Source organism: Nerophis lumbriciformis, linkage group LG07 (assembly GCF_033978685.3).
Source record: "Nerophis lumbriciformis linkage group LG07, RoL_Nlum_v2.1, whole genome shotgun sequence".
NCBI lineage: Eukaryota > Metazoa > Chordata > Actinopteri > Syngnathiformes > Syngnathidae > Nerophis > Nerophis lumbriciformis.
Genome location: NC_084554.2, coordinates 36902081 through 36926758, shown reverse-complemented (window position 1 = coordinate 36926758; position 24678 = coordinate 36902081). Strand labels below are relative to the sequence as shown.

The 24678-nt window shown below is 38.4% G+C and overlaps 1 protein-coding gene across 7 annotated transcripts in view; it reads right to left on the bottom strand.

Annotated features, from left to right (window-relative positions):
* The window catches only part of LOC133609557 (aurora kinase B-like), a 28657-nt gene extending 11394 nt beyond the window's left edge, over nt 1-17263 (bottom strand). Inside the window, exons 1-6 of one of the 7 annotated variants that reach the window (XM_061965246.2) lie at nt 16802-17263; nt 7053-7091; nt 1456-1540; nt 1338-1383; nt 1211-1257; nt 1069-1148 (exon numbers count right to left, since the gene is read on the bottom strand). In XM_061965246.2, coding sequence (XP_061821230.1) covers nt 1069-1148; nt 1211-1257; nt 1338-1383; nt 1456-1467 — 185 coding nt within the window. In that variant the 5' untranslated portion in view covers nt 1468-1540; nt 7053-7091; nt 16802-17263. Of the gene's footprint in view, nt 1-1068; nt 1258-1337; nt 1384-1450; nt 1541-7052; nt 7092-7386; nt 7821-11248; nt 11387-16801 lie in introns of those variants that run through there. The other 6 variants (XM_072913514.1, XM_061965245.1, XM_061965242.2 and 3 more) reach the window with 6 other exon arrangements.
* Nucleotides 17264-24678: the final 7415 nt, after the last annotated feature.

The following is a 24678-nucleotide window of genomic DNA, read 5'->3' as shown; positions in this document are numbered from 1 at the left end:
GAAAGTTGAGGAATGCTCATCAAACACTTATTTGGAACATCCACCAGGTGAACAGGCTAATTGGGAACAGGTGGGTGCCATGATTGGGTATAAAAGCAGCTTCCGTGAAATGCTCAGTCATTCACAAACAAGGATGGGGCGAGGGTCACCACTTTGTGAACAAATGCGTGAGCAAATTGTTCAACAGTTTAAGAACAACATTTCTCAACAAGCTATTGCAAGGAATTTAGGGATTTCACCATCTACGGTCCGTAATATCATCCAAAGGTTCAGAGAATCTGGAGAAATCACTGTACGTAAGCGATGATTTTACGGACTTTTGATCCCTCAGGCGGTACTGCATCAAAAAGCGACATCAGTGTGTAAAGGATATCACCACATGGGCTCAGGAAAACTTCAGAAAACCACTGTCATTAACTACAGTTCGTCACTACATCTGTAAGTGCAAGTTAAAACTCTACTATGCAAAGCGAAAGCCACACCCAGAAATGCCACCGGCTTCGCTGGGCCCCAGCTCATCTAAGATGGACTGATGCAAAGTGGAAAAGTGTTCTGTGGTCTGACGAGTCCACTTTTCAAATTGTTTTTGGAAACTGCCTGAGAATGTGTCATCAACATGAATTATCACAATATGACAATAGTATTAAAAGCTCTATCGTCGACCAACATATCATTTATATTATGTATTGTGCAACTCTACTTCAGCACCAAGGTGACATCATACATAAGCGCTCACAATTCAGTTATCAAAAGGACTAACTGCCTATTCTTTGCCCTTTTGGAACTCAAAAAGAGGGTGTGGCCTTAACAAGGGTTAAGCAAAAAGAATGATATAAACAGAAAGTGACAGACTCCAGCTGTGCCCTAATACTTTTGTGCAGCCCCCCCATGCATGCTAACACTTGCTATTAAAAGGTGACATTTCTTTGTTTACATTTAATATTGTATTTTACAGTTAAGAATGTTCAATATATCTCCTGTACAGTTAGTTTGACCCTGTAACAGACTATTTGTATTTCCATTGTGCCTTTGAGAAAATGTGTGGGAAAAAAACGAGCAAGCGTTTACTTGAGACGGGCCTGGTTCTCGATCTCCCTTCTGAGCTGGTGCTCCACACCTTCCTTCTCCATCTCGGACTTGAACAGCACCTTCAGAGCCACGACAGCTTGCATCTTCTTCACTCTGGCAAGATACACGTTGCCAAACTTGCCTTTCCCGAGGGGTCGGCCGATGTCAAAGTCATCGATGGAGAGCTTCCTGTTTACGAAGTGTTTACTTAGAGGTCTGACTCACAAAACAGCAACAGGACATCAACCAAGAGACACTTTCAGACTTACTTTGCACCTGAACTGGAAGACGAACTGACACATTCTCTCCCTGGTCCTAAAAAAATAAAGAAGTAATGACAAATCTGACATATATATACACGCACGTATGTGAAGAAGCTCACATTACCCGTGACGACATTTTTGCCAGTTGTTCCCAGCCGCGGCTTCACCAAAACACGCTGGGGGCCCGTTAATGTGGTAGGGGTGGCAAACTAACAGTAGAACACAGCAACAAATGAACAATAGTCATCAGGAGTAGAATAAAATGTTGGTGCACTACTGTGCTGCACCATATTTTGCAATGAAAAAGACAAATGGCCCGCAAAAGCAGTCAAAAAGTAAGACTATACTATAGTACAGTGAATCCTAGTTTATTCTTGTTTAGGGTTGTGTATCGTTCTGATTTTATCGATACCAATATTCATTGGTACTCTTATCAGTACTATATGTACAAAACCCAAAACCAGTGAAGTTGGCTCGTTGTGTAAATGGTAAATAAAAACAGAATACAATGATTTGCAAATCCTTTTCAACCTATATTCAATTGAAAAGACAAAGACAAAATACTTAACATTCGAACTGGAAAACTTTGCTATTTTTTTGCAAATATTAGCTAATTTGGAATTTGATGCCTGCAACATGTTTCAAAAAAGCTAGCACAAGTGACAAAAAAAGACTGAGAAAGTTGAGGAATGCTCATAAAACACTTATTTGGAACATCCCACAGGCAGCTTCCATGAAATGCTCAGTCATTCACAAACAAGGATGGGGCGAGGGTCACCACTTTGTGAACAAAAGCGTGAGCAAATTGTTAAACAGTTTAAGAACAACATTTCTCAACAAGCTATTGCAAGGAATTTAGAGATTTCACCATCTGCGGTCCGTATATATATATATATATATATATATATATATATATATATATATATATATATATATATATATATATATATATATATATATATATATATATATATATATATATATATATATATCAACAAGTTCAGAGAATCTGGAGAAATCACTGCACGTAAGCAATGATATTACGGACCTTCGATCCCTCAGGCGGTACTGCATCAAAAAGCGACATCAGTGTGTAAAGGATATCACCACATGGGCTCAGGAAAACTTCAGAAAACCACTGTCAGTAACTACAGTTGATCGCTACATCTGTAAGTGCAAGTTAAAACTCTACTATGCAAAGTGAAAGCCATTCATCAACAACACACAGAAACACCGCCGGCTTTGCTGGGCCCCAGCTCATCTAAGATGGACTCATACAAAGTGGAAAAGTGTTCTGTGGTCTGACGAGTTCACTTTTCAAATTGTTTTTGGAAACTGTGGACGTCGTGTCCTCTGGAACAAAGAGGAAAAGAACCATCTGGATTGTTATAGGCGCAAAGTTCAAAAGCCAGCATCTGTGATGGTATGGGGGTGTATTAGTGCCCAAGGCATGGGTAACTTACACATCTGTGAAGGTACCATTAATGCTGAAAGGTACATACAGGTTTTGGAGCAACATACTGTATGTTGCCATCCAAGCAACGTTATCATGGACTAGGGATGTCCCGATCCGATATTTGGATCGGATCGGCCGCCGATATTTGCAAAAAAATGCGTATCGGCAAGGCATGGGAAAATGCCGATCCAGATCCAGTTAAAAAAACAAACTCCGCTCCGTGTTTTCCAACGCACCTTTTTAAATAGTACATTCCACTTTTCTGCTGCTCCCTAATTTCCGTTCCGCATTTTCCAGCACACCTTCAACACATCCACAGGTCTGTGGATTCTCACGCAGTTGCTTTTAGCTGCTGGCATTACACGACAGGCTCTTCTCACTCTTTTCTGTGTCTGTGCTTCTCACAGACAGCAAGCGCACCTTCTTACACACGTCACATACTGTCACGTCATACGTCACATACTGTCACGTCATACGTCACATATGTATACGTCCTCACCGAGCAGAGATGTAGCAGCATGGCTAACGTTAGCTGTGATGCTAGCGCAGCCGTGTGACCAACGTTCTCTCTAAGGTGCGCGCTTGTGCAATTGCGCACTGTTTAAACGTCCTCTGCGCATAGCAATTATATGCCACGCACAAAATCAAATAAAAAAATAAGCGCATAACAATTTTCGACACACGGACACGACAGAGAAAACAGTTTTCGTCATCATTGTTCAAATATTATAACGTCTGTCGAGACTTTTATCTCCGTTCGGTGCCACACGCCCACACCATCAAAATGCCAAAGGGAAAAATTTCCAGATCAACACCGTATGAAAAAATTTGTGATTTTTTTAGTTGTGATTTCTTTCTCTGCATGAAAGTTTAAAAGTAGCATATATTAATGCAGTATGAAGAAGAATGTTTTAATGTAGACATGCAAGCCTTGAAAGAAAATGTTGAAAATCAAGACTACATTTCCTGCAAATGGATGCATTTCTACCCTATATTTTAACTTTAGATTTATTCTCATATCAAACTCTTTTGGCTGTCTTTTTGACACTTACATCCGGCGCCCCCCTCCACACCCTGGATTATAAATAATGTAAATAATTCAATGTGATTATCTTTTGTGATGACTGTATTATGATGATAGTATATATCTGATAGTATATATCTGTATCATGAATCAATTTAAGTGGACCCCGACTTAAACAAGTTGAAAAACTTATTCGGGTGTTACCATTTAGTGGTCAATTGTACGGAATATGTACTTCACTGTGCAACCTACTAATAAAAGTCTCAATCAATCAAAACACATAGAATCATCATACTGCTGTGATTATATGCATCAAGTGTTCATTCAAGGCTAAGGCAAAATATCGAGATATATATCGTGTATCGCAATATGGCCTTAAAATATCGCAATATTAAAAAAAGGCCATATTGCCCAGCCCTAGTTTCAATGATGCCATTTCTGTTTGTCATGTATAATTTTGTCTATTTTGTGTTTATCCTTGAATAAACAGGTCAGTTTCTTGTTACCAACCATTGTGTATTATTCAAACTCACCTAATTCAGCTGACTAGTTGTTATCAAGAGTACTAAAACCCTTTTCAACATGATTCTGACAACTAAGTAGGCTAAATAACTTTAAACTTTAATACATGCTCGGATAGGCCATTATCGGTCAGTATCGGATCGGAAGTGCAAAAACAATATCGGTATCGGATCGGAAGTGCAAAAACCTGGATCGGGGCATCCCTATCATGGACGCCCCTGCTTGTTTCAGCAAGACAATGCCAAGCCACGTGTTACAACAGCGTGGCTTCGTAATAAAAGCGTGCGGGTACTAGACTGGCCTGCCTGTAGTACAGACCAGTCTCCTTGAAAATGTGTGGTGCAATATGAAGCATCAAATACCACAACGGAGACCCCGGACTGTTGAACAACTTAAGTTGTACATCAAGCAAGAATAGGAAAGAATTCCACCTGAAAAGCTTCAAAAATTGGTCTCAGTACCCAAACGTTTACAGAGTGTTGTTAAAAGGAAAGGCCATGTAACACACTGGTAAAAATGCCCTTGTGCCAACTTGTTTGCAATGTGATGCTGCCATTAAATTCTAAGTTAATGATTATTTGCCAAAAAAAATTAGTTTCTCAGTTCGAACACTAAATATCTTGTATATGCAGTCTATTCAATTGAATATAAATTGAAAAGGATTTGCAAATCATTGTATTCTGTTTTTATTTACAAATTACACAACATGCCAACGTCACTGGTTTTGGGGTTTGTGATTTGTGTAAATAAAGATGTGAAACATGTTTTATTAGCACAAGAGGTTGTACACCAGCAACATCATGTAACATTTCGCAGCAGGGAAGTATTCAATTAACACCTGCTTTTAGGTCTTCAGCAAGTCAACTATGTGTGCAGTGTAAGGTGCAATGCAGTTATGTCATCACCTTGCAAAGACCACACACATCCATCATTGTGTTTCTATTCATCACATTTACAGTCAGTATATCTATCCATTTTCTACCATTTTCCTTCAAATAACATTGGAAATAATAGTAACGAAATAATAAAGTAAAATAATATTAATGTATGGTATTCATGTTCATATGAAATATATAGGTCAATACAATCAATTAGCACATTAGGTGGGTGTGCACTCTGTAACTATAGGAATTGCTTTTTGTGTTTAAGTTGCACACAGACCTATTTGAGTGACAGACCGGAAGCCAGCGTTGACAGCCGTCAACGTGTTTGTGTCTGTGTAATATGGATTAAAAGACCCAGTGATTATTTCAAACGTTGACTTTTTTGTGTGGGTTAATATTGGCCTGTGGATCACTTAGAGGGCGGTCAGGTTAATTTAGCGTGCAGTAGCGGCGGTTGAGAATTAAGTGGCGTTTACTTCAAACTGACCCTAACTATTAGCATGCGTGACTTTGGGGACTCGGAGGAAATACTGTTGTTACAAACTTTTGGGTTGCTTTCTTATTTGTGATTATTTCAATGTTGATTATCATCTACCCGTGCGTAGTAGCGTGACTTGAACTGAATGTGACAACGTGTCATAATTACGACGATCAGCGGGATAAAAAGAATACCGATAGCAGTACGATTAGTCCATAATCTTAACGTTCTTTCTGGAATTAACAAATTAGGAGCCGGTACCAAAGAATACCAGTACTCGGTATACATCCTTATTGGGGCTTAAGCGTTGTGGCTCCACATTTTAAGGGCAGCAAAGATTCATCAATAAGAAAAAAGCTAAGATTTGTATTTTGTTGCTTTGATAATTTGTTTGAATAAAATACGCAGACATTGTTTAAATATAACGCACGAGAGCATCACACCGACGAGTGAGGCACGTCTCACTGTGGGTGATATGGCCTGTGTGAGGGGAGAGATGGCTCAAAGAAAAATTACATCAAGGTGGAAAAAGAGCAAACAGCCCAAAGAAGGAGAGCGTTTTTTTTTTTATCATTTCAAACTGAAAAAGACAGACATTGTGGTGAAATGTGCGCAATATCAGGCTTACATCTTATATGTTTGACTTGCGTAGCGGATGTTCTATTCAAACACATGTGGGTATGTGAAGACATGTTAGCATCTAGTTTATATGTTAATGCTAACAAGTTGTTTGTCCAAAAATCAAATTACCACTCCTCTAATTTATACCTCTTCAAATTGGGAAATTCATTGTCATTCAAGTTAACATAGTTTATTAGTGTTTTTATTTAGCTGGGTTCTTTACTATTACCTGGTTTTAGGCGACAAATGTATAATATTAATACAATATGCATGTACCGGTATATATAATATATATACATATATATATATAGCACTTATAGCGCTTTGTTATTATTTGTGGTGTTTTAATTATTAGCATTGTTATTTTCCAAGTCAGGATATACTGTACTGTAAAGTGCTGTACAAATAAAAATATCATTTAGATGGCAAGTCATACAAGCAAGAAATATAACTAAAAACAAATTAGACATTTCCTATGGTATAAATTACACTCTCTCTTATTGTTGTTATTCTGAAGGGTAGCTATTACAAGCAGGCTTGGCAAATCCATAAAAGCATTTTGTTTTTTCCTAAAACTCTTCAGGCACTACACAGCCTAATGGTTATAATGATACGTAACTGTACTTGTAAAATGACTACTAAAACTAAATCTGCAATGGCAAAAGCCATAAATAACTAACTACGATCATTGTTATTATATTCTTTTGTTTAAAAAAATATCCTTTACATAACTTACCGGCCGCTGGGTGGTCCTTGGCTCGTAATTTTCTTTATTCTGTGAAGAAAATCCAAAGTATGCAGCTTATCAAATGATTTCCCTTCATGGTTGTAAAATGTCTCATCAACTAGTAGCATACTTTCACCAATTGCAAAACCACAGTAGGCTATATAGTATTTAGCAGCGATTCTCAAGTAGTGGTACATGGGCTCCTATTGATATGCCAAAAAAATCAATCAATCAATCAATCAATGTTTATTTATATAGCCCTAAATCACAAGTGTCTCAAAGGGCTGCACAAGCCACAACGACATCCTCGGTACAGCCCACATAAGGGCAAGGAAAAACTCACCCCAGTGGGACGTCGATGTGAATGACTATGAGAAACCTTGGAGAGGACCGCATATGTGGGTAACCCCCCCCCCTCTAGGGAGACCGAATGCAATGGATGTCGAGTGGGTCTAACATAATATTGTGAGAGTCCAGTCCATAGTGGATCCAGCATAACAGTAAGAGTCCAGTCCACAGTGGGGTCAGCAGGAAACCATCCCGAGCGGAGACGGGTCAGCAGCGCAGAGATGTTCCCAACCGATATACAGGCGAGCGGTCCACCCCGGGTCCCAACCCCGGACAGCCAGCACCCCATCCATGGCCACCGGATCTGTGTGTCTCCCCTTCCACAAGGGATAGGGGGGAGCAGAGGAGAAAAGAAAAGAAACGGCAGATCAACTGGTCTAAAAAAAGGGGGGCTATTCAAAGGCTAGAGTATACAAATGAGTTTTGAGATGGGACTTAAATGTTTCTACTGAGGTAGCATCTCTAACTGTTACCGGGAGGGCATTCCATAGTGCTGGAGCCCGAATAGAAAACGCTCTACAGCCCGCAGACTTTTTTTGGGCTCTGGGAATCACTAATAAGCCGGAGTTCTTTGAACGCAGATTTCTTGCCGGGACATATGGTACAATACAATCGGCAAGATAGGCTGGAGCTAGACCGTGTAGTATTTTATACGTAAGTAGTAAAACCTTAAAGTCGCATCTTAAGTGCACAGGAAGCCAGTGCAGGTGAGCCAGTATAGGCGTAATATGATCAAACTTTCTTGTTCTTGTCAAAAGTCTAGCAGCCGCATTTTGTACCAATTGTAGTCTTTTAATGCTAGACATAGGGAGACCCGAAAATAATACGTTACAGTAATCGAGACGAGACGTAACGAACGCATGAATAATGATCTCAGCGTCGCTAGTGGACAAAATGGAACGAATTTTAGCGATATTACGGAGATGAAACAAGGCCGTTTTAGTAACACTCTTAATGTGTGACTCAAAGGAGAGAGTTGGGTCGAAGATAATACACAGATTCTTTACTGAGTCGCTTTGTGTAATTGTTTGGTTGCCTAATGTTAAGGTGGTATTATCAAATAAATGTCTGTGTTTAGCAGGACCGATAATCAGCATTTCCGTTTTCTTAGTGTTGAGTTGCAAGAAGTTAGCGGACATCCATTGTTTAATTTCATTAAGACACGCCTCCAGCTGACTACAATCCGGCTTGTTGGTCAGCTTTAGGGGCATGTAGAGTTGGGTGTCATCAGCATAACAATGAAAGCTAACACCGTATTTGCGTATGATGTCGCCTAGCGGCAACATGTAAATACTAAAGAGTGCAGGGCCAAGAACCGAACCTTGGGGGACTCCGCACGTTACCTTAACATAGTCCGAGGTCACATTGTTATGGGAGACGCACTACATCCTGTCAGTAAGATAAGAGTTAAACCACGACAAGGCTAAGTCTGACATACCAATACGTGTTTTGATACGCTCTAATAAAATGTTATGATCGACGGTATCGCAAGCAGCGCTAAGATCAAGAAGCAGCAACATAGATGACGCATCAGAATCCATCGTTAGCAGTAGATCATTAGTCATTTTTGCGAGGGCTGTCTCCGTAGAGTGATTTGCCCTGAAACCGGATTGAAAAGGTTCACAGAGATTGTTAGACACTAAGTGTTCATTTAGCTGCTGTGCGACAATTTTTTCGAGGATTTTCGAGATAAACGGAAGGTGGGACACCGGCCGGTAGTTTACCATGAGGTCAGGATCGAGGTTAGGTCTTTTGAGCAAAGGATGAATAACCGCTTTTTTGAATGCTAGTGGAACAGTGCCAGAGGAAAGTGATAAGTTTATCATATTTAGCACTGATGGACCTAATAATACAAAAAGCTCCTTAATAAGTTTCCCAGGAAATGGGTCAAGTAAACATGTTGTTTGTTTTGTCCCATTGACACATCTTAACAATTCCTCTAATGTTATTTCATCAAAGAGAGAGAAACTATTTTGGACTTGATTAAAGTCCAGTGTTTTATTTTCCTATAGTCAAAACACAGTGTTACTGTTCAAACTGTTGGCAATGTTACAATAGACAAAATATACTAATACATGTGTTAAATAAAACCTCTGCCTTGTTTTAATGAATACTTAGGCCAGGGGTCGGCAACCCAAAACGTTGAAAGAGCCATATTGGACCAAAAATACAAAAAACAAATCTGTCTGGAGCCGCAAAAAATGAAAATCCATATATAAGTCTTATAATGAAGGTAACACATGATGCAAGTGTCTATATTAGCTATATTAGCCTACTATCAAAATGAATGTGTCGCAGGCTGAAGCAAATCTTCGTTGGCAGAAATGTTGAAATTCAATATTTATTCTACACATTTTTACAACATTAGAAACCATTAGTAAATCAGGGGCTACTCAGAGGGTGAGATAACTCCTGTAAATTACTGGCTTTTAATGGCCAAAGGTATAAATGTGTGTGTCCAAGTTAAAGGAAATCGCAGGTTGTCTTATTTTAATAGATTTATTACAATCTTTGGCAAGCTAGGTAATGTTTGCTGTGGTCTGGAACAACATGGCACACAAACAACTATCTGAAATGCAGCCAATATTACATACAGATAATGTGTCATGAGACATGCAAATATAAATTATATACAGAGAGGATAAAAGTAAAGGATATTAAATGAGCTCAAATATACCTACAAATGAGGCATAATGTTGCAATATATACATACAGCTAGCCTAATTAGCACTCCAACAAGTCAATAACATCAACAAAGCGCACCTTTGTGCATTCATGCACAGTATACAACGTTTGGTGGACAAAATGAGACAAAGGAGTGGAAGATTTTACATATAAACAAACTGCTGCGTCACAGTCCACACTATGGCGAGTTCAAGAACCGCCGAAATTAGTAGGACAAAAGGATGTTCACCAAATACTCTCACCAGTGAAGCATACTCAAACATATCAAACAGTGGGCTTTCTAACAATTGGGAAGGTTTGTGTCATGTTTGTCCTCAAACAAACAATTATTTCCCCCCCATGTTTTTCCATTTTCAACCCTTTTTTAATAATGCGCCAGGGAGCCAATAGGGCGGCACTACAGAGCCGCGGGTTGCTGACCCCCGACTACTGCACTACTGTATTTTAATGTTGGTCATCATGGTGGTACTTGGAGAGCCAAGTGTTTGCTTGGTGGAAAACGTCTGCGAACCACTAGCTGCTATATAGGATAAGATGTCTAATAATTATTTTACTAGGAAATATTAATCGATGTGCTGCACTTTTTCATCAACCCTGTATATGAATATAGAGGACTTGGTGATATATCGAGTTTGTAAGATATGTCGATATACTGTTAAACAAGATGTCTATCTGTGATGAGGAGGCGACTTGTCCAGGGTGTACCTCGCCTTCGCCCGAATGCAGCTGGGATAGGCTCCAGCACCCCCGCGACCCTGAACGGGACAAGCGGTAGGAAATGGATGGCGTATAAATAATATTGTTTCTATTTTATTTATGTTATGTAATTATGTACTAAGGACAATCATTTTGCTATAAGAGTTTAAGTTTTGACCACTCGACTCGTGCGGAACAATGGTAAAGAGCGACAAGGCCGCAAACGACGTAAAATACGTGTTTTAATGTTAGAAATAAGATAATTATGTCACATGGGGTGTACTATTATAACATATTACATAATAGACGCATTGCTTTGACATAATAACACCAATGCAGAGCGTTAATATGGGCACATCGTTCAAAATGTATGCTAGCTCACTTAAAGCTACGCAAAAATACGCGATTACGAATGACCACGAAGTCTTACTTGCGACTATCGCAGAACAACGTAATCAAGAAAAACAAAAAGGTACCTGCATCTTCGTGGAAAATGAACAGATTTTGACTTTAAAAGCGTGGCCGAAACTTCTCCGTTCTGTTTTGAACAGACACTGCCGCCAACGTCTTCGAAGCGTCTCAACAAACGCAGCTGATTGGGCAACACGTCTCACACCAAGAGCTCCCATTGGCCAAGAGTCCGGAAGACACAACGGAAAGGGGGATTTGTATGATTGGCTGAAACCAATTTTTGTCCCGCCTCTTCACTCTTTGTGGAATACGCCTTGTATTTGCCGTACACCTGTTTTACTTTGAAAATGCATCGACTGTCAAATAAATGTAAGTTTGAAAAGAATATATATATATATATATATATATATATATATATATATATATATATATATATATATATATATATATATATATATATATATATATATATTAATAGCACTAACTCTAATTGTGTGCTTGTGGGTCCAAAACGAAAGTATATTATTCCTTTGTTATTGTTTTACTAGCTTTCGTTGACAAAATACCAACACATGCAATACATGAAACCACACCAGAAATAACCCATGAAAATTCTGCATATTGATGTTAAAAACATGATAATTCTTATGTTTTAAAAGTGGATTTATTGTAGACAGTATCATATTTGCGTGAATGCTCCAAAGCATTTTTTCAACTTTCTTTCCAGATTTTGGCACGCTCTACCTTCCACATTTTTCACCCGATTCAAACCGTTCTAACTTCAAACTGTTCAGCCTATTCAGGAATCCCTTGGTAAATCTCCCAAATTCCCAGAATTCCAGGTTTTCTGGGACATTTTTCCCATTCAAAAGGTATGAGCCATTTCTCAAACTTCCACCATTTCCACATTTTTCAACCGATTCAAACCATTCCACATTCAACATATTCCACCATTCTGTAAATTCAAACTACCCTTTTTCCAAGTTGAAAAAAATTCCAGGATTTTCCAGAATTCCTGGTTTTCCAAAGCCCTATTTCCACCCTTTTTTCTGGCGACTACTCCTCCCACATTTTTCAACCCACTTCAACCGTTCTACCGTCAAATAATTTCTTAGAATTCAGGACAAAAAAAACCAAGTTGTTTTTTGAGCTGGAAAAGTTCCTGGTATTCCCGAAATTCCAGGAATTCCGTAATACCATTTTTCAATTAAAAATGTTACTCATTCAACATTTCTCGACCGATTTGAAAAATTCCAAAACCAACCATTCACAACTTTCACATTTTCCAAAAAAATTCCCGCTTTTCCCGAAATTCCCAAATTTCCATGAAATTCCCATTAAAATGAATGGGACATTTTTTCAACCCACACACTTTTTTGTCCGATTCAAACCGTTACAACTTCCAAATATTAAGCCTGTTCAGGAATTGTGTGGTCTCTTTCAACAATTATTGAAAAAATTCCAGGATTTTCAAGAATTCCCAGTTTTTAGGGACATTTTCCTAATTCAAAATGAGTTACCCATTTTTTAAACTTCCACAATTCACACATTTTTCAACCGATTTTTAAACCATTCCACCTTCAACACATTCGACTCATCCTGGAAATTCAAACAAACATTTTTCCAACCTTTTTTTTCAACCTTTTTAGTGCGACGACACCTTTCTCACTTTTCAACCCATTTCAACTGTTCCATTGTCAAAATATCACTCTTAGTCAGTACAAAAAAACAAGTTGGATTAGGAACTTGAAAAATTCCCAGTTATCCCGAAATTCCGAAATACCTTTTCCCACATAAAAAACTGTTAGTACTTCAACATTTCTTAACGAATTAAACGATTCCAACACCAACCAATTCAGCTCATTCAGGACATTCATGCTCATAATCATTAAAAAAAAATTTTTTTTCCCCAAAATTCCCAAATTTCCAGGAAGCTCCTATTGAAATGAATAGGACATTTTTTCAAGTTGCACAATTCCTAATTTTTTAACCTATTCAAACCAATTCAAACACATACTATTCAACCTGGACATTCAAACTAACACTTTCCCAAGTTCCAAACCAAATTCCAGTTTTCCTGGTAATTCACAAATTCCTGAAATTCTGTAACACTATTATTCAATTATAAATTGTCACTACTAACACATTTCTTTACATATTCAAACCATTCCAACACTAACCAATTTGCGTCAGCTTTTCAACATTCAAACCATTTCAACATTCAAACTATTTCAGCATTTAAACAATTTCAACATTCAAACCACATTCCATTAGCATTTCAGTTCAGCGTCAGCTCTTTAACATTCAAACCATTTCAACATTCAAACTATTCTTATGTTCATACTACATTCTGTCAGCATTTCAGTTCAACTTCAGCATTGGAGCATTCACATGCAATTCCTTCAGGAATTGCCTCATCTAGTTAATAATTTAGTATATTTATTTTAGCACAGCATATGGGTTATGGGTTATACTTGTATAGCGCTTTTCTACCTATTTCTACATTCACCCATTCACCCACACATTCACACACTGATGGCGGGAGCTGCCATGCAAGGCCCTGACCACGACCCATCAGGAGCAAGGGTGAAGTGTCTTGCTCAAGGACACAACGAACGTGACTAGGTTGGTAGAAGGTGGGGATTGAACTAGGAACCCTCAGGTTGCTTGCACGGCCACTCTCCCAACTGTGCCACGCCGTCCCAGCATAATACATACTGTATGTAAATGTATTGTTTAATTGGTTAGTACTTATTTTTCAAATCAGCCTGACCTAAGCCTAAGGTTTATTTGTTAAATTAATAATAATCTTGCTTTTTTATCATTTGACAAGGTATTAAACTGTAAGTAGGTAAGATATAGTTATTGAATATGATCAAAATCAAGATTAAGATGACTAATTCAGTGTTAATATTGGAGAGGTCCCCCGGCTCCTCTGTAGTGGTAAAGTTGGGTCTCAAGGTCAAAAAGGTTAGGAACCCCTGCTATATACAATGACCCTGCTGAGAACTGCAGATGAAAATTAGCCTTTGACTACATTCTGGCACATTAACATGTTATATGTCTATCAATGTACTATAACACATGAGTTGTAATATACATTTATTAACAAGCTTATTAGTGTGTTTAGTGGGACAAGTGACAGTTAAGTCGGAGAAAATTCGGTAGTTTATAAATTAATTAATGTTTCTGTGCGGCCCGGTAGCAAATGCGTCACGGACCGGTACCGGTCCTCGGACCAGTCGTTGAGGACCACTGCCAGGTGGAAAAGAAAGGGCAGGGACTTAGACTCAGAAGAGTAAAAAAAAAAAAAGATATAACAATTGGACAGCATAGTTATCAATATTAGCTCACCGTTACATGTTAAAAATAGGAAAAAAATTTTTATTATTAAACAAATGAACATTTATTAACACATGACCACACAAATGTACAGAAAATGTTCTCAGGTACCAGGAATTAGTATCATATCGGTTCAGATGTACCCCTAACCATTTTGTCGAAAATCAGCACCTCAGAAAGGTGTCGCCTTTATAATGAGCCGCCAGTTTTCCCCACAGTAAAATGAAAAATCAATTGTGTTTATAAACATGTTGTTTCTGGTAAATTACTGAGAATTTTGTTCTTTATCATAAACTTACATACAGTATATGTCAATAATAAGACAATATATTATGTTTTTTTTTTTAGGGTTTATTGGCCCAGTTGACATCAAAAAGTGTTGGAATTCGGATAAATACATTTTGAAATGTTTCAAAGTTACACAAAAAAACCCATCAAACTCCTTTCTGTAATACTTTAGTACCCCTGAAAATACATTACATTTACTTCAAAATGTTGTACACATTTGAAAAATATGTACATCGGTCAATCAGTGAAATCAACACATTGAACATTAAATAAAGTATACATAAAATAACAGATTCAATATAATTATTTCTTATTATATTTCATAATTTAGTTAAATATTTAATTAATTGAAATTGAAATGTTGCCATGATTGTTGTACTCAATATCCATCCATCCATTTTCTACCGCTTGTCCCTATCGGGATATTTATAACAAACAAACATGAAAGAAGGGAAATTAATAAAACAGTCACAATAAGAGTGTCCATCTAAAAATGGAACATTATACTAAGAACTTCCAAACAAAACAGCATGATAGTTTTAACTACGGTTGTACTGTATACCGGTATTAGTGTAGTACCGCGATACTAATTAATCATATTCGGTACTATACTGCCTCTGAAAAGTACTGGTCCACCAACCCCCCCCGTTGTCATCACGTTGCATCATTGCTGGTTTACGAGCAGAGCAGCATGTTTGGCAGTGCACAATCACAGAGTACTTACAAACTCGGACGCATTTTGGCTTAAAAACGAACAATAAAGGTGAAATTAAAACACTGAAACACCCTCAGGAAGAGGTGCTTTAAGAAATGGCTAGCGAGCTAGCGGCTAAAGTCCAGCCCCAGTCGGCAGTGTTTTATCTACTTCTAAATCACTAATCCTCGCCTCCATGGCGACAAATAAAGTAAGTTTCTTACAAGCAGCATTATCACTGCAGGACGAGGAATAGCGAAACATGCTTCACTACACGACAGTAGCTCACCGGCGTCAAAATGTAAACAAACGCCATTGGTGTATCTACACCTGACATCCACTGTAATGATACCAAGTACAATAGCGTATCGATACTAGTCGATACTACTATGATTACGTCGATATGTTTGCATCACAACATCTTCCTTCGTTTTTTTTAAATGTATATTATGTTTATAAACTCAGGAAACATGTCCCTGGTCACATGAGAACTTTGAATATGACCAATGTATGATCCTGGTGTCGGATTGATACCCAAATGTGTGGTATCATCCAAAACTAATGTAAAGCATTCAAACAACAGAATAATAAATGATTATTACATTTTAACAGAAGTGTAGATAGAACATGTTGAAAGAGAAAGTAAGCAGATATTAACAGTAAATGAACAAGTAGATTAATAATTCATTTTCTACCGCTTGTCCTTAATAATGTTGACAAAATAATAGAATGGAAAATGACACAATATGTCACCGCATATGTCAGCAGACTAATTAAAGGCCTTTGTTTGCTTACTTACTACTAAAAGTTGTCTTGTATGTTCACTATTTTATTTAAGGACAAACTTGCAATAAGAAACATATGTTTAATGTACCCCAAGATTTGTTGTTAAAATAAAGCCAATAGTGAATTTTTTTGTGGTGCCCTTTATTTAGAAAGGTATCGAAAAGTACCGAAAAGTATCGAAATCATTTTAGTACTGGCAAAATATTGGTTTCGGGACAAAGCTAGATGTTTTAACATTTTTTATTTTTTCTCAAGTCCAGTTTTTGTTATTCTATTGTGCATCTTTGCCTTTGACTATTTCTAAAAGTGTTATACAAAGTGATGCCATATGGATGTTTAGTATCGCAGACATATTTATGTGCTCGCAATATTCCACGTTTCCTTTTATCCTGTGTGCTTGGCGTTGAGCGTGATGAGTGTGGACACTGAAAGTCATGCTGGGGAAACGGCGGAAGAAGAGGTGGCCAAAGTGACGCGGAGTGGGGATAAATAAATCAACTTTACTTACCTGACAGCCAAATATTTTCCTCACCGGATGACGCTAACTCATGCGGGCGTACAGAAGCTCTTCTGGAGGGAGTTCAACCCTCAGCCCCGTCGGTGTGGACGCCTCATGCACGTCCCCCCGCTGCAATCAGACAGATATGCAAATGAGGCCGCTATATATGCCTGGAAAAGCAAAGTTAGCGATCAATTTAGGACTCCTTTGCTCCCTGAGCCCATTTCCCAGACATGACTAATGGATCTCTGATCACAGCCCATCACGGCCCCGACGGGCAGCTGGCCATGGGAGGGTTTCGGGGCTCAAAATAGCGAGAACATTCCATGTCTTTTACATCAAAAAAAAAATACGGCTGAGAAGAAGACTTCCTCGCAGCACGGTGCTGGCTCCGTCGGTCGGGATTTGAAGAAGTTGGCACAGGATTCTTAAAACTGAAGGAATAATTGACGAGTCGACATGTTTGGTTTTTTTGTGTGCCGAGAAGATGGCTGCCGACCAAAAAGGAGTTCATTGCGCCGCTGTACCCAATAAAGTGTCCTGTTGGAGAAGCAATGGTTCGAAAGAGTCACTAAGTAGTCCGTCGGTGCACCTGGATAAAGTCCACAGGTGAGATGGATATGCAAATGAGCAGCCTTTTGATGTGAGCAGGAATTGGACTTTTACATCTTCATCAGTCCAAATACTAAATATTGTACACTTTTTTGTAGGTGCAACCTAACTTGACTACACTTGGGCGGACAAACATTTATAGCTTTTTTTTTTTTACTTGTTTTTCTTCTTCTAGACCTGCTCAGTGGCCTTGTGGTTAGAGTGTCCGCCCTGAGACTGGAAGGTCGTGAGTTCAAACCCCGGCCGAGTCATACCAAAGACTATAAAAATGGGACCCATTGCCTCCCTGCTTGGCACTCAGCATCAAGGGTTGGAATTGGGGGTTAAATCACCCAAATGATTACCGAGCGCGGCCACCGCTGCTGCTCACTGCTCCCCTCACCTGCCAGCGGGTGAACATGGGGATGGGTCAAATGCAGAGGATAATTTCACCACACCTAGTGTGTGTGTGTGTGTGTGTGTGACTATCGTTGGGACGTTTAACTTTAACTTATTTTCCTCTTTCTTATCTTTCTTTTTGTTCCTTTCACTTTCGTCAACCATCTTTGTCTTTCATTTATACTTTTTTCTTTCTTTTAAAATGTTTTTTTTCATTGTACTGTTGTTCTTTTCACACTCATCTTTCATTCATTTTTTAACACTTTTTTTTTTCTTCCTCTTTCTCATCTCCAATGGTAGAGCGGCTGGCACAGAAACTTCAATCAATCAATCAATGTTTACTTATATAGCCCTAAGTCACGAGTGTCTCAAAGGGCTGCACAAGCCACGACGACATCCTCGGCTCAGATCCCACAACTTGAGGGTTCCTGGTTTGAATCCAGCTTCCACCATCCCAGTCACTGACCTTGTGTACTTGGGCAGCACACATCACCCACCGTGCTAGCAGTGCCAGCCACATTGGGTGTATGGATGTACATACTGTATATGTACACACATGCTTGGATGTACATATATGTACACACATGCAAGTACACTTGTACTGTATGTATAGTGCATGTACAGTACACATGTACTGTACAGTATGTACAGTACATATACAGTACACATGTATGTATAGTGTATGTACAGTATGTGTGTACTAACTGTACAGTATGTATAGTACATATAAATACACATGTATGTATAGTGCATGTAAAGTACCCATGTATGTACACGTGTATGTATAGTGCATGTACAGTACACATGTATAGTGCATGTACAGTACACATGTATGTATAGTGCATATACAGTACACATGTATGTATAGTGCATGTACAGTACACATGTATGTACACATGTATTTATAGTGCATGCACAGTACACATGTACACATATATTTATAGTGCATATACAGCACACATGTATGTATAGTGCATGTACAGTGCACATGTATGTATAGTGCATGTACAGTACACATGTATGTATAGTGCATGTACAGTACACATGTACTGTATGTATAGTGCATGTACAGTACTCATGTACTGTATGTATAGTGCATGTACAGTACACATGTATGTATAGTGAATATACAGTACACATGTATGTACAGTGCATGTACAGTACACCTGTATGTATAGTGCATATACAGTACACATGTATGTATAGTGCATATGCAGTACACATGTATGTGTAGTGCATGTACAGTACACATGTATGTACAGTGCATGTACAGTACACATGTATGTATAGTGCATGTACAGTACACATGTATGTATAGTGCATATACAGTACACATGTATTGCATATACAGTACACATGTATGTGTAGTGCATGTACAGTACACATGTATGTACAGTGCATGTACAGTACACATGTATGTATAGTGCATGTACAGTACACATGTATGTAGAAATGTATCCAAAATTGGTTTCTTAATAAAATACACTTTGAGTCACTGGACAACAAGTGCTAAAATATATTTCACTTCACCTTCTTGTTGCTCCTTCCAAACTTAACAACCAAATTTTTTTTAAACGTCTCTTTTTTCCTCTTTTTCATTCTTCTGGTTCCTTTCTCATCAACCATCTTTAGTGCTTCATTTATACTTCTTATCTTCTTCTTTTTTAATCATATGGTTTTTTTCCCCCTCTCTTTCTTGTTGTTCCTTTCACTCTCGTCAACCATATTTGTTTACTTTCTTCTTTTTTAAATGTCTTTCCTTGCCTTCATCGTTCATTCTCTTCCTTCTTGACTCGATCCTTTCCATCTTTCTTCCCCAGTTTTCGTTCCTTCTTGCCTTCGAAATAACTCGCTGGCTTTTTCATCTTATTTTCTTTCATTCAGTCCTTCGTGCACACACAAATATATCTTTCTTCTTTTTTCCTAAACTTTCCATCCTTCCTTCCTTTCTGCTCCATCTTTTCTACTTTTTATTTCATTTTATGTCCTGTCATTCCTCCCCCCAACCTTCCTTTCTTCTTGACCGTATTCCTTTCTTTCTCATCTTTCCTTTCATCAATCTTTGGCATTCTCCTTTCCTTCCTGCTTCCTTACATTGACCGGATCCCTTCACTCCTTCCTATCCCGCACGTTCTTCCTTCCTTTTGATTCCGCAGAATGGTCCGGGTCTCTATGATGCAGTCAATCACGGGGCAGGGCCTTGAGGGCTCGCCCACGTGACGTGTCCTTTCTCCGCCCAAACGTGTTGCGTTAGCGTCACGGGCGTGTTCCTATTGATCATAGCTGACAGCTACACATGTTGGATAAAGAGACACATGGCCGTGATGTATTTGCCTTGCATTATTTATGGCGAGGGGGCCGCGTTCCCTGGAGGTAATACGTCTCCTGATGCATTAGAGCGCCCGGCCGGGCCGCGACACTTCCATAATGTCGCCGCCATTACCTCTTATGTAACATTTATGGAATCTTTTGTGTCCCCACACAGTTGTGGCAATAATAACACTGCGGAAGCAGCTCAAGTGTTGTTAGTCGCCGGTTTTGGCGACGTGGCTGCCCTTTAAGAACAAAGACAAGTGATTAGCAGGTAGCGCTCTAATTAATCACATGAACACGCAACCTTTTTACACCTTTGGATGCAAACAACAACAACAAGTGCAGCATGTTTGCAGTTATCACGCCAGCCAAGCAAATAATGAGTGCGATTACCTCGTGTGAAGACAACAACACAACTGTAATAACGCGCTGAAGTCACTCTAATCAGCACCTGAGGAAACAAAACGCACCTTCAGTGGCCAGTTTAGGCCTGTAGAAGATCGTGTTGAATACTAAATACTGCAGCAGCAAATGTAATACAACAATTGATTTTTTTAATTCAGAACAATATTATTTAATGAATTTAATTACATTTCTTTTCTTTACTTTATTTTAATCATATTAAATGGTTTATTAAAAAAATGCTCAGTTAACTAAGTACTTAAATAAATGCTTTCAAATGTAATATCGGAAATTATCGGTATCGGTTTCAAAATGATCAGTATCGGTTTCAAAAAGTAAAATGTATTACTTTTTAAAACGCCGCTGTGTACACGGACGTAGGGAGACGAACAGAGCGCCAATTAATCTTAAAGGCACTGCCTTGCGTGCCGGCCCAGTCACATAATATTTACGGCTTTTCACACACACAAGTGAATGCAAAGCATACTTGGTCAACAGCCATACAGGTCACACTGAGAGTGGCCGTATAAACAACTTTAAGACTGTTACAAATATGCGCCCCACTGTGAACCCACACCCAACAAGAATGACAAACACATTTCGGGAGAACATCCGCACCGTAACACAACATAAACACAACAGAACAAATACCCAGAACCCCTTGCAGCACTAACTCTTCCGGGACGCTACAATATACACCCCCCGCTACTCCCTACCCCACCTCAACCCGTCCCCCGACCCCGCCCACCTCAACCTCTTCATGCTCTCTCTGGGAGAGCATGTCCCAATTTACAAGCTGCTGTTTTGAGGCATGTTAAAAAAAATAATGCACTTTGTGACTTCAATAATAAATATGGCAGTGCCATGTTGGCATTTTTTTCCATAACTTGAGTTGATTTATTTTGGAAAACCTTGTTACATTGTTTAATGCATCCAGCGGGGCTTCACAACAAAAGTAGGCATAATAATGTCTTAATTCCACGACTATATATATAGGTATTGGTTGATATCGGAATCGGTAATTAAGAGTTTGACAATATCGGAATATCGGATATCGGCAAAAAAGCCATTATCGGACATCTCTAGTATAGTGCTTTTCTACCTTCAAGGTGCTCAAAGCGCCGTGACACTATTTCCACCTTCACCCATTCACAGACTGATAGAGGGAGTCGACATGCAAGGCCCTAACCACGACCCATCAGGAGCAAGGATGAAGTGTCTTGCCCAAGGACACAACGGACGTGACTAGGATGGCGGAAGCCGGGGATCAAACTAGGAACCCTCAGGTTGCTGGCCGCTATACCAACCGAGCCACGCCGTCTCCATATATATATATATATATATATATATATATATATATATATACACATATACAGTATACCGGCATTAGTATAGTACCGCAATACTAATGAATCATATTCGGCACTATACCGCCTCTGAAAAGAACCGGTCTAACACCCCCCCAATCCCCGCGCCTCTGTCGTCGTCACGTCGTGTCATTTCTGGTTTACGAGCAGACGAGCATGTTTGGCAGCGCATAAACACGGAGTACTTATGAGCAGACACAGTGTGTAGACAGAAAAGGGAGAACGGACACATTTTGGCTTAAAAACTAACGATAAAGGTGAAGTTATAACACTTCCTGAGGGCGTTTAAGACATGGCTAGCGAGCTAGCAGCTAAAGTCCAGCCCCAGTCGGCAGTGTTTTAGCTACTTCTAAATCACTAATCCTCGCCTCCATGGTGACAAATAAAGTGAGTTTCTTACAAGTATCATCCCTGCAGGATGAGAAATAGCTAAACATGCTTCACTACACACCGTAGCTCACCGCCGTCAAAATGTAAACAAACGCCATTGGTGAATCCACACCTAACATTCACTGTAATGATACCAAGTCAGGAGCGTATCTAGTCGATACTACTATGATTACGTCGATATTTTTTGGCATCATATCTTCTTTCGTTTAAAAAAAATGATATTATGTTTATAAACTTAGGAAATACACATTAGGACTTTGAATATGACCAATTTATGATCCTGTAACGACTTGGTATCGGATTGATACCTAAATTTGTGGTATCATTCAAAACTAATGTAAAGTATCAAACAACAGAAAATAAGTGATTATTACATTTTAACCGAAGTGTAGATAGAACATGTTAAAAGAGAAAGTAAGCAAATATTAACAGTAAATGAACAAGTAGATTAATAATCAATTTTTACAGTTTGTCCCTCATAATGTTGACAAAATAATAGAATGAGAAATGACACAGTATGTTACTGCATACGTCAGCAGACTAATTAGGAGCCTTTGTTTGCTTACTTACTGTCATGACTTGGTCCTTGGTGTTTGATTTTCCGGAAGGCAACAGAAAGTTGGCTCGGGCGAGACGGGACTGTGAGTACATATTTATTTTTTACTATAACAAAAAGAACAAACGAAAGGCGCGCACAATGGCGGAGGTAAAAAACTTGGCTAATGAAAACAAAACTTGCACAAAGACAGAAACTGTGAACAATGAAACAAAAACTTACTTGGCATGGGACTGTGAACATGGCATTATGCAGAGTGACGATAAAGAGTGTGATGTTGCCAGACAGACAGCCTGGCAACTCGAAGCTTAAATAATAGTGACATGATTAGTGAAAACAGGTGCGTGACGTGACAGGTGAAAACTAATGGTTGCTATGGTGACAAAACAAACAAAAGTGCACAAAAAGTCCAAAAACAAAACCGAACATGACTAAAACAAAACATGATCACTCATACATGACACTTATTAATAAAAGACAAGTAGTCTTGTATGTTCACTATTTTATTTAAGGACAAACTTGCAATAAGAAACATATGTTTAATGTACCCTAAGATTTTTTGTTAAAATAAAGCCAATAGTGCAATTTTTTGTGGTGCCCTTTATTTAAAAAAGCACCGAAAAGTATCGAAATAATTTTGATACCGGTACCAATACCAAAATATTGTTATCAGGACAACAAAACTGTGCCTATTTGGCTGCATAACATATCAGTTTATCATAATTTATTTATATATTCTAAATCACACTGACCCCAAAATAAAAGCAGGTTAAGTTATTATATTTATTTCTTTTTTTTACATGTTATATTTGTGCAAAATTGACATTTAATAATTCTTGTTTGATAACTTAACTGTTGTGAAATGTTTAAATTTAAGAACAAAACTGTCATGTCTGTTGATCATGTTTTTGTTTGGCTATGTTCTGTTTGGTCTTAAGACTCTTTTTAGTTCCTGTTTACGCTCCATTGTTTGGTTACCATGTCAACCCATTAGTTTCACCTGTTTCACGTTTTGGACTCACGCACCTGGCACTAATCATGTCACTATCATTTAAGCTTGTAGTTGCCAGGCAGTCGGCCTGGCGACATTACCTCTGTTATCTGATGATACCCATGCTACCTCTACTACCCTTGTCACTCATGCTAGTATTCCATGCCATTGATTCCATGCTCGTTTCCATGCTTTTCCCAAGTAAGTTTTTGTTTATTCATGTCACGTTTAGCAGTTCTTTTGTTTCATGTCCATAGTCTACATTAAGTGTAAGTTTTTGTTTTTCAGCCAGTTTTGTGTCCCCGCCTTGTGCGCGCCTTTTGTTTTGTTCTGTTTATAGTCAGAATAAACATGTCTTTACCTTCACGCCATGTCCAGTCAAGTTGTTTTGCATCCCGGGAAAGCAATCCGTGCAGTAATTTGCGCCACCAAAGTCCACGTCATGACAAAAACTACCAGTATACCAGAATTATAGTGACACAAATATAATTAGCAGCCCTCAACTTACTGCGGTATTTTTATTTTTTTTTGCAATTCATAAATGTGATTTGAGGCCACATAATAAATCAGGTTATCATGTGGCTTATTTTATTATTTATTATTCCTTATTATATAGGAGGAAAACAATTGCAGTGGACTACAAATAAAAGCAGTTTGGGAAGTTTTTTTTATTCTTTATTTTTTATTTAGGTAAACATTACATTTTTATTAATACATGTTCCATTAATTGATTAAAGTAAAAATACATATTTTTTTTAAATTATTATATTATTTTTTTCCCAGAACTCAGATTCAAAATAATTAGCCGTGCTCAATTTATTTTATTTTATGTAATAAAATATACTGGTTTTAATTATATATAATTATAAATAACTAT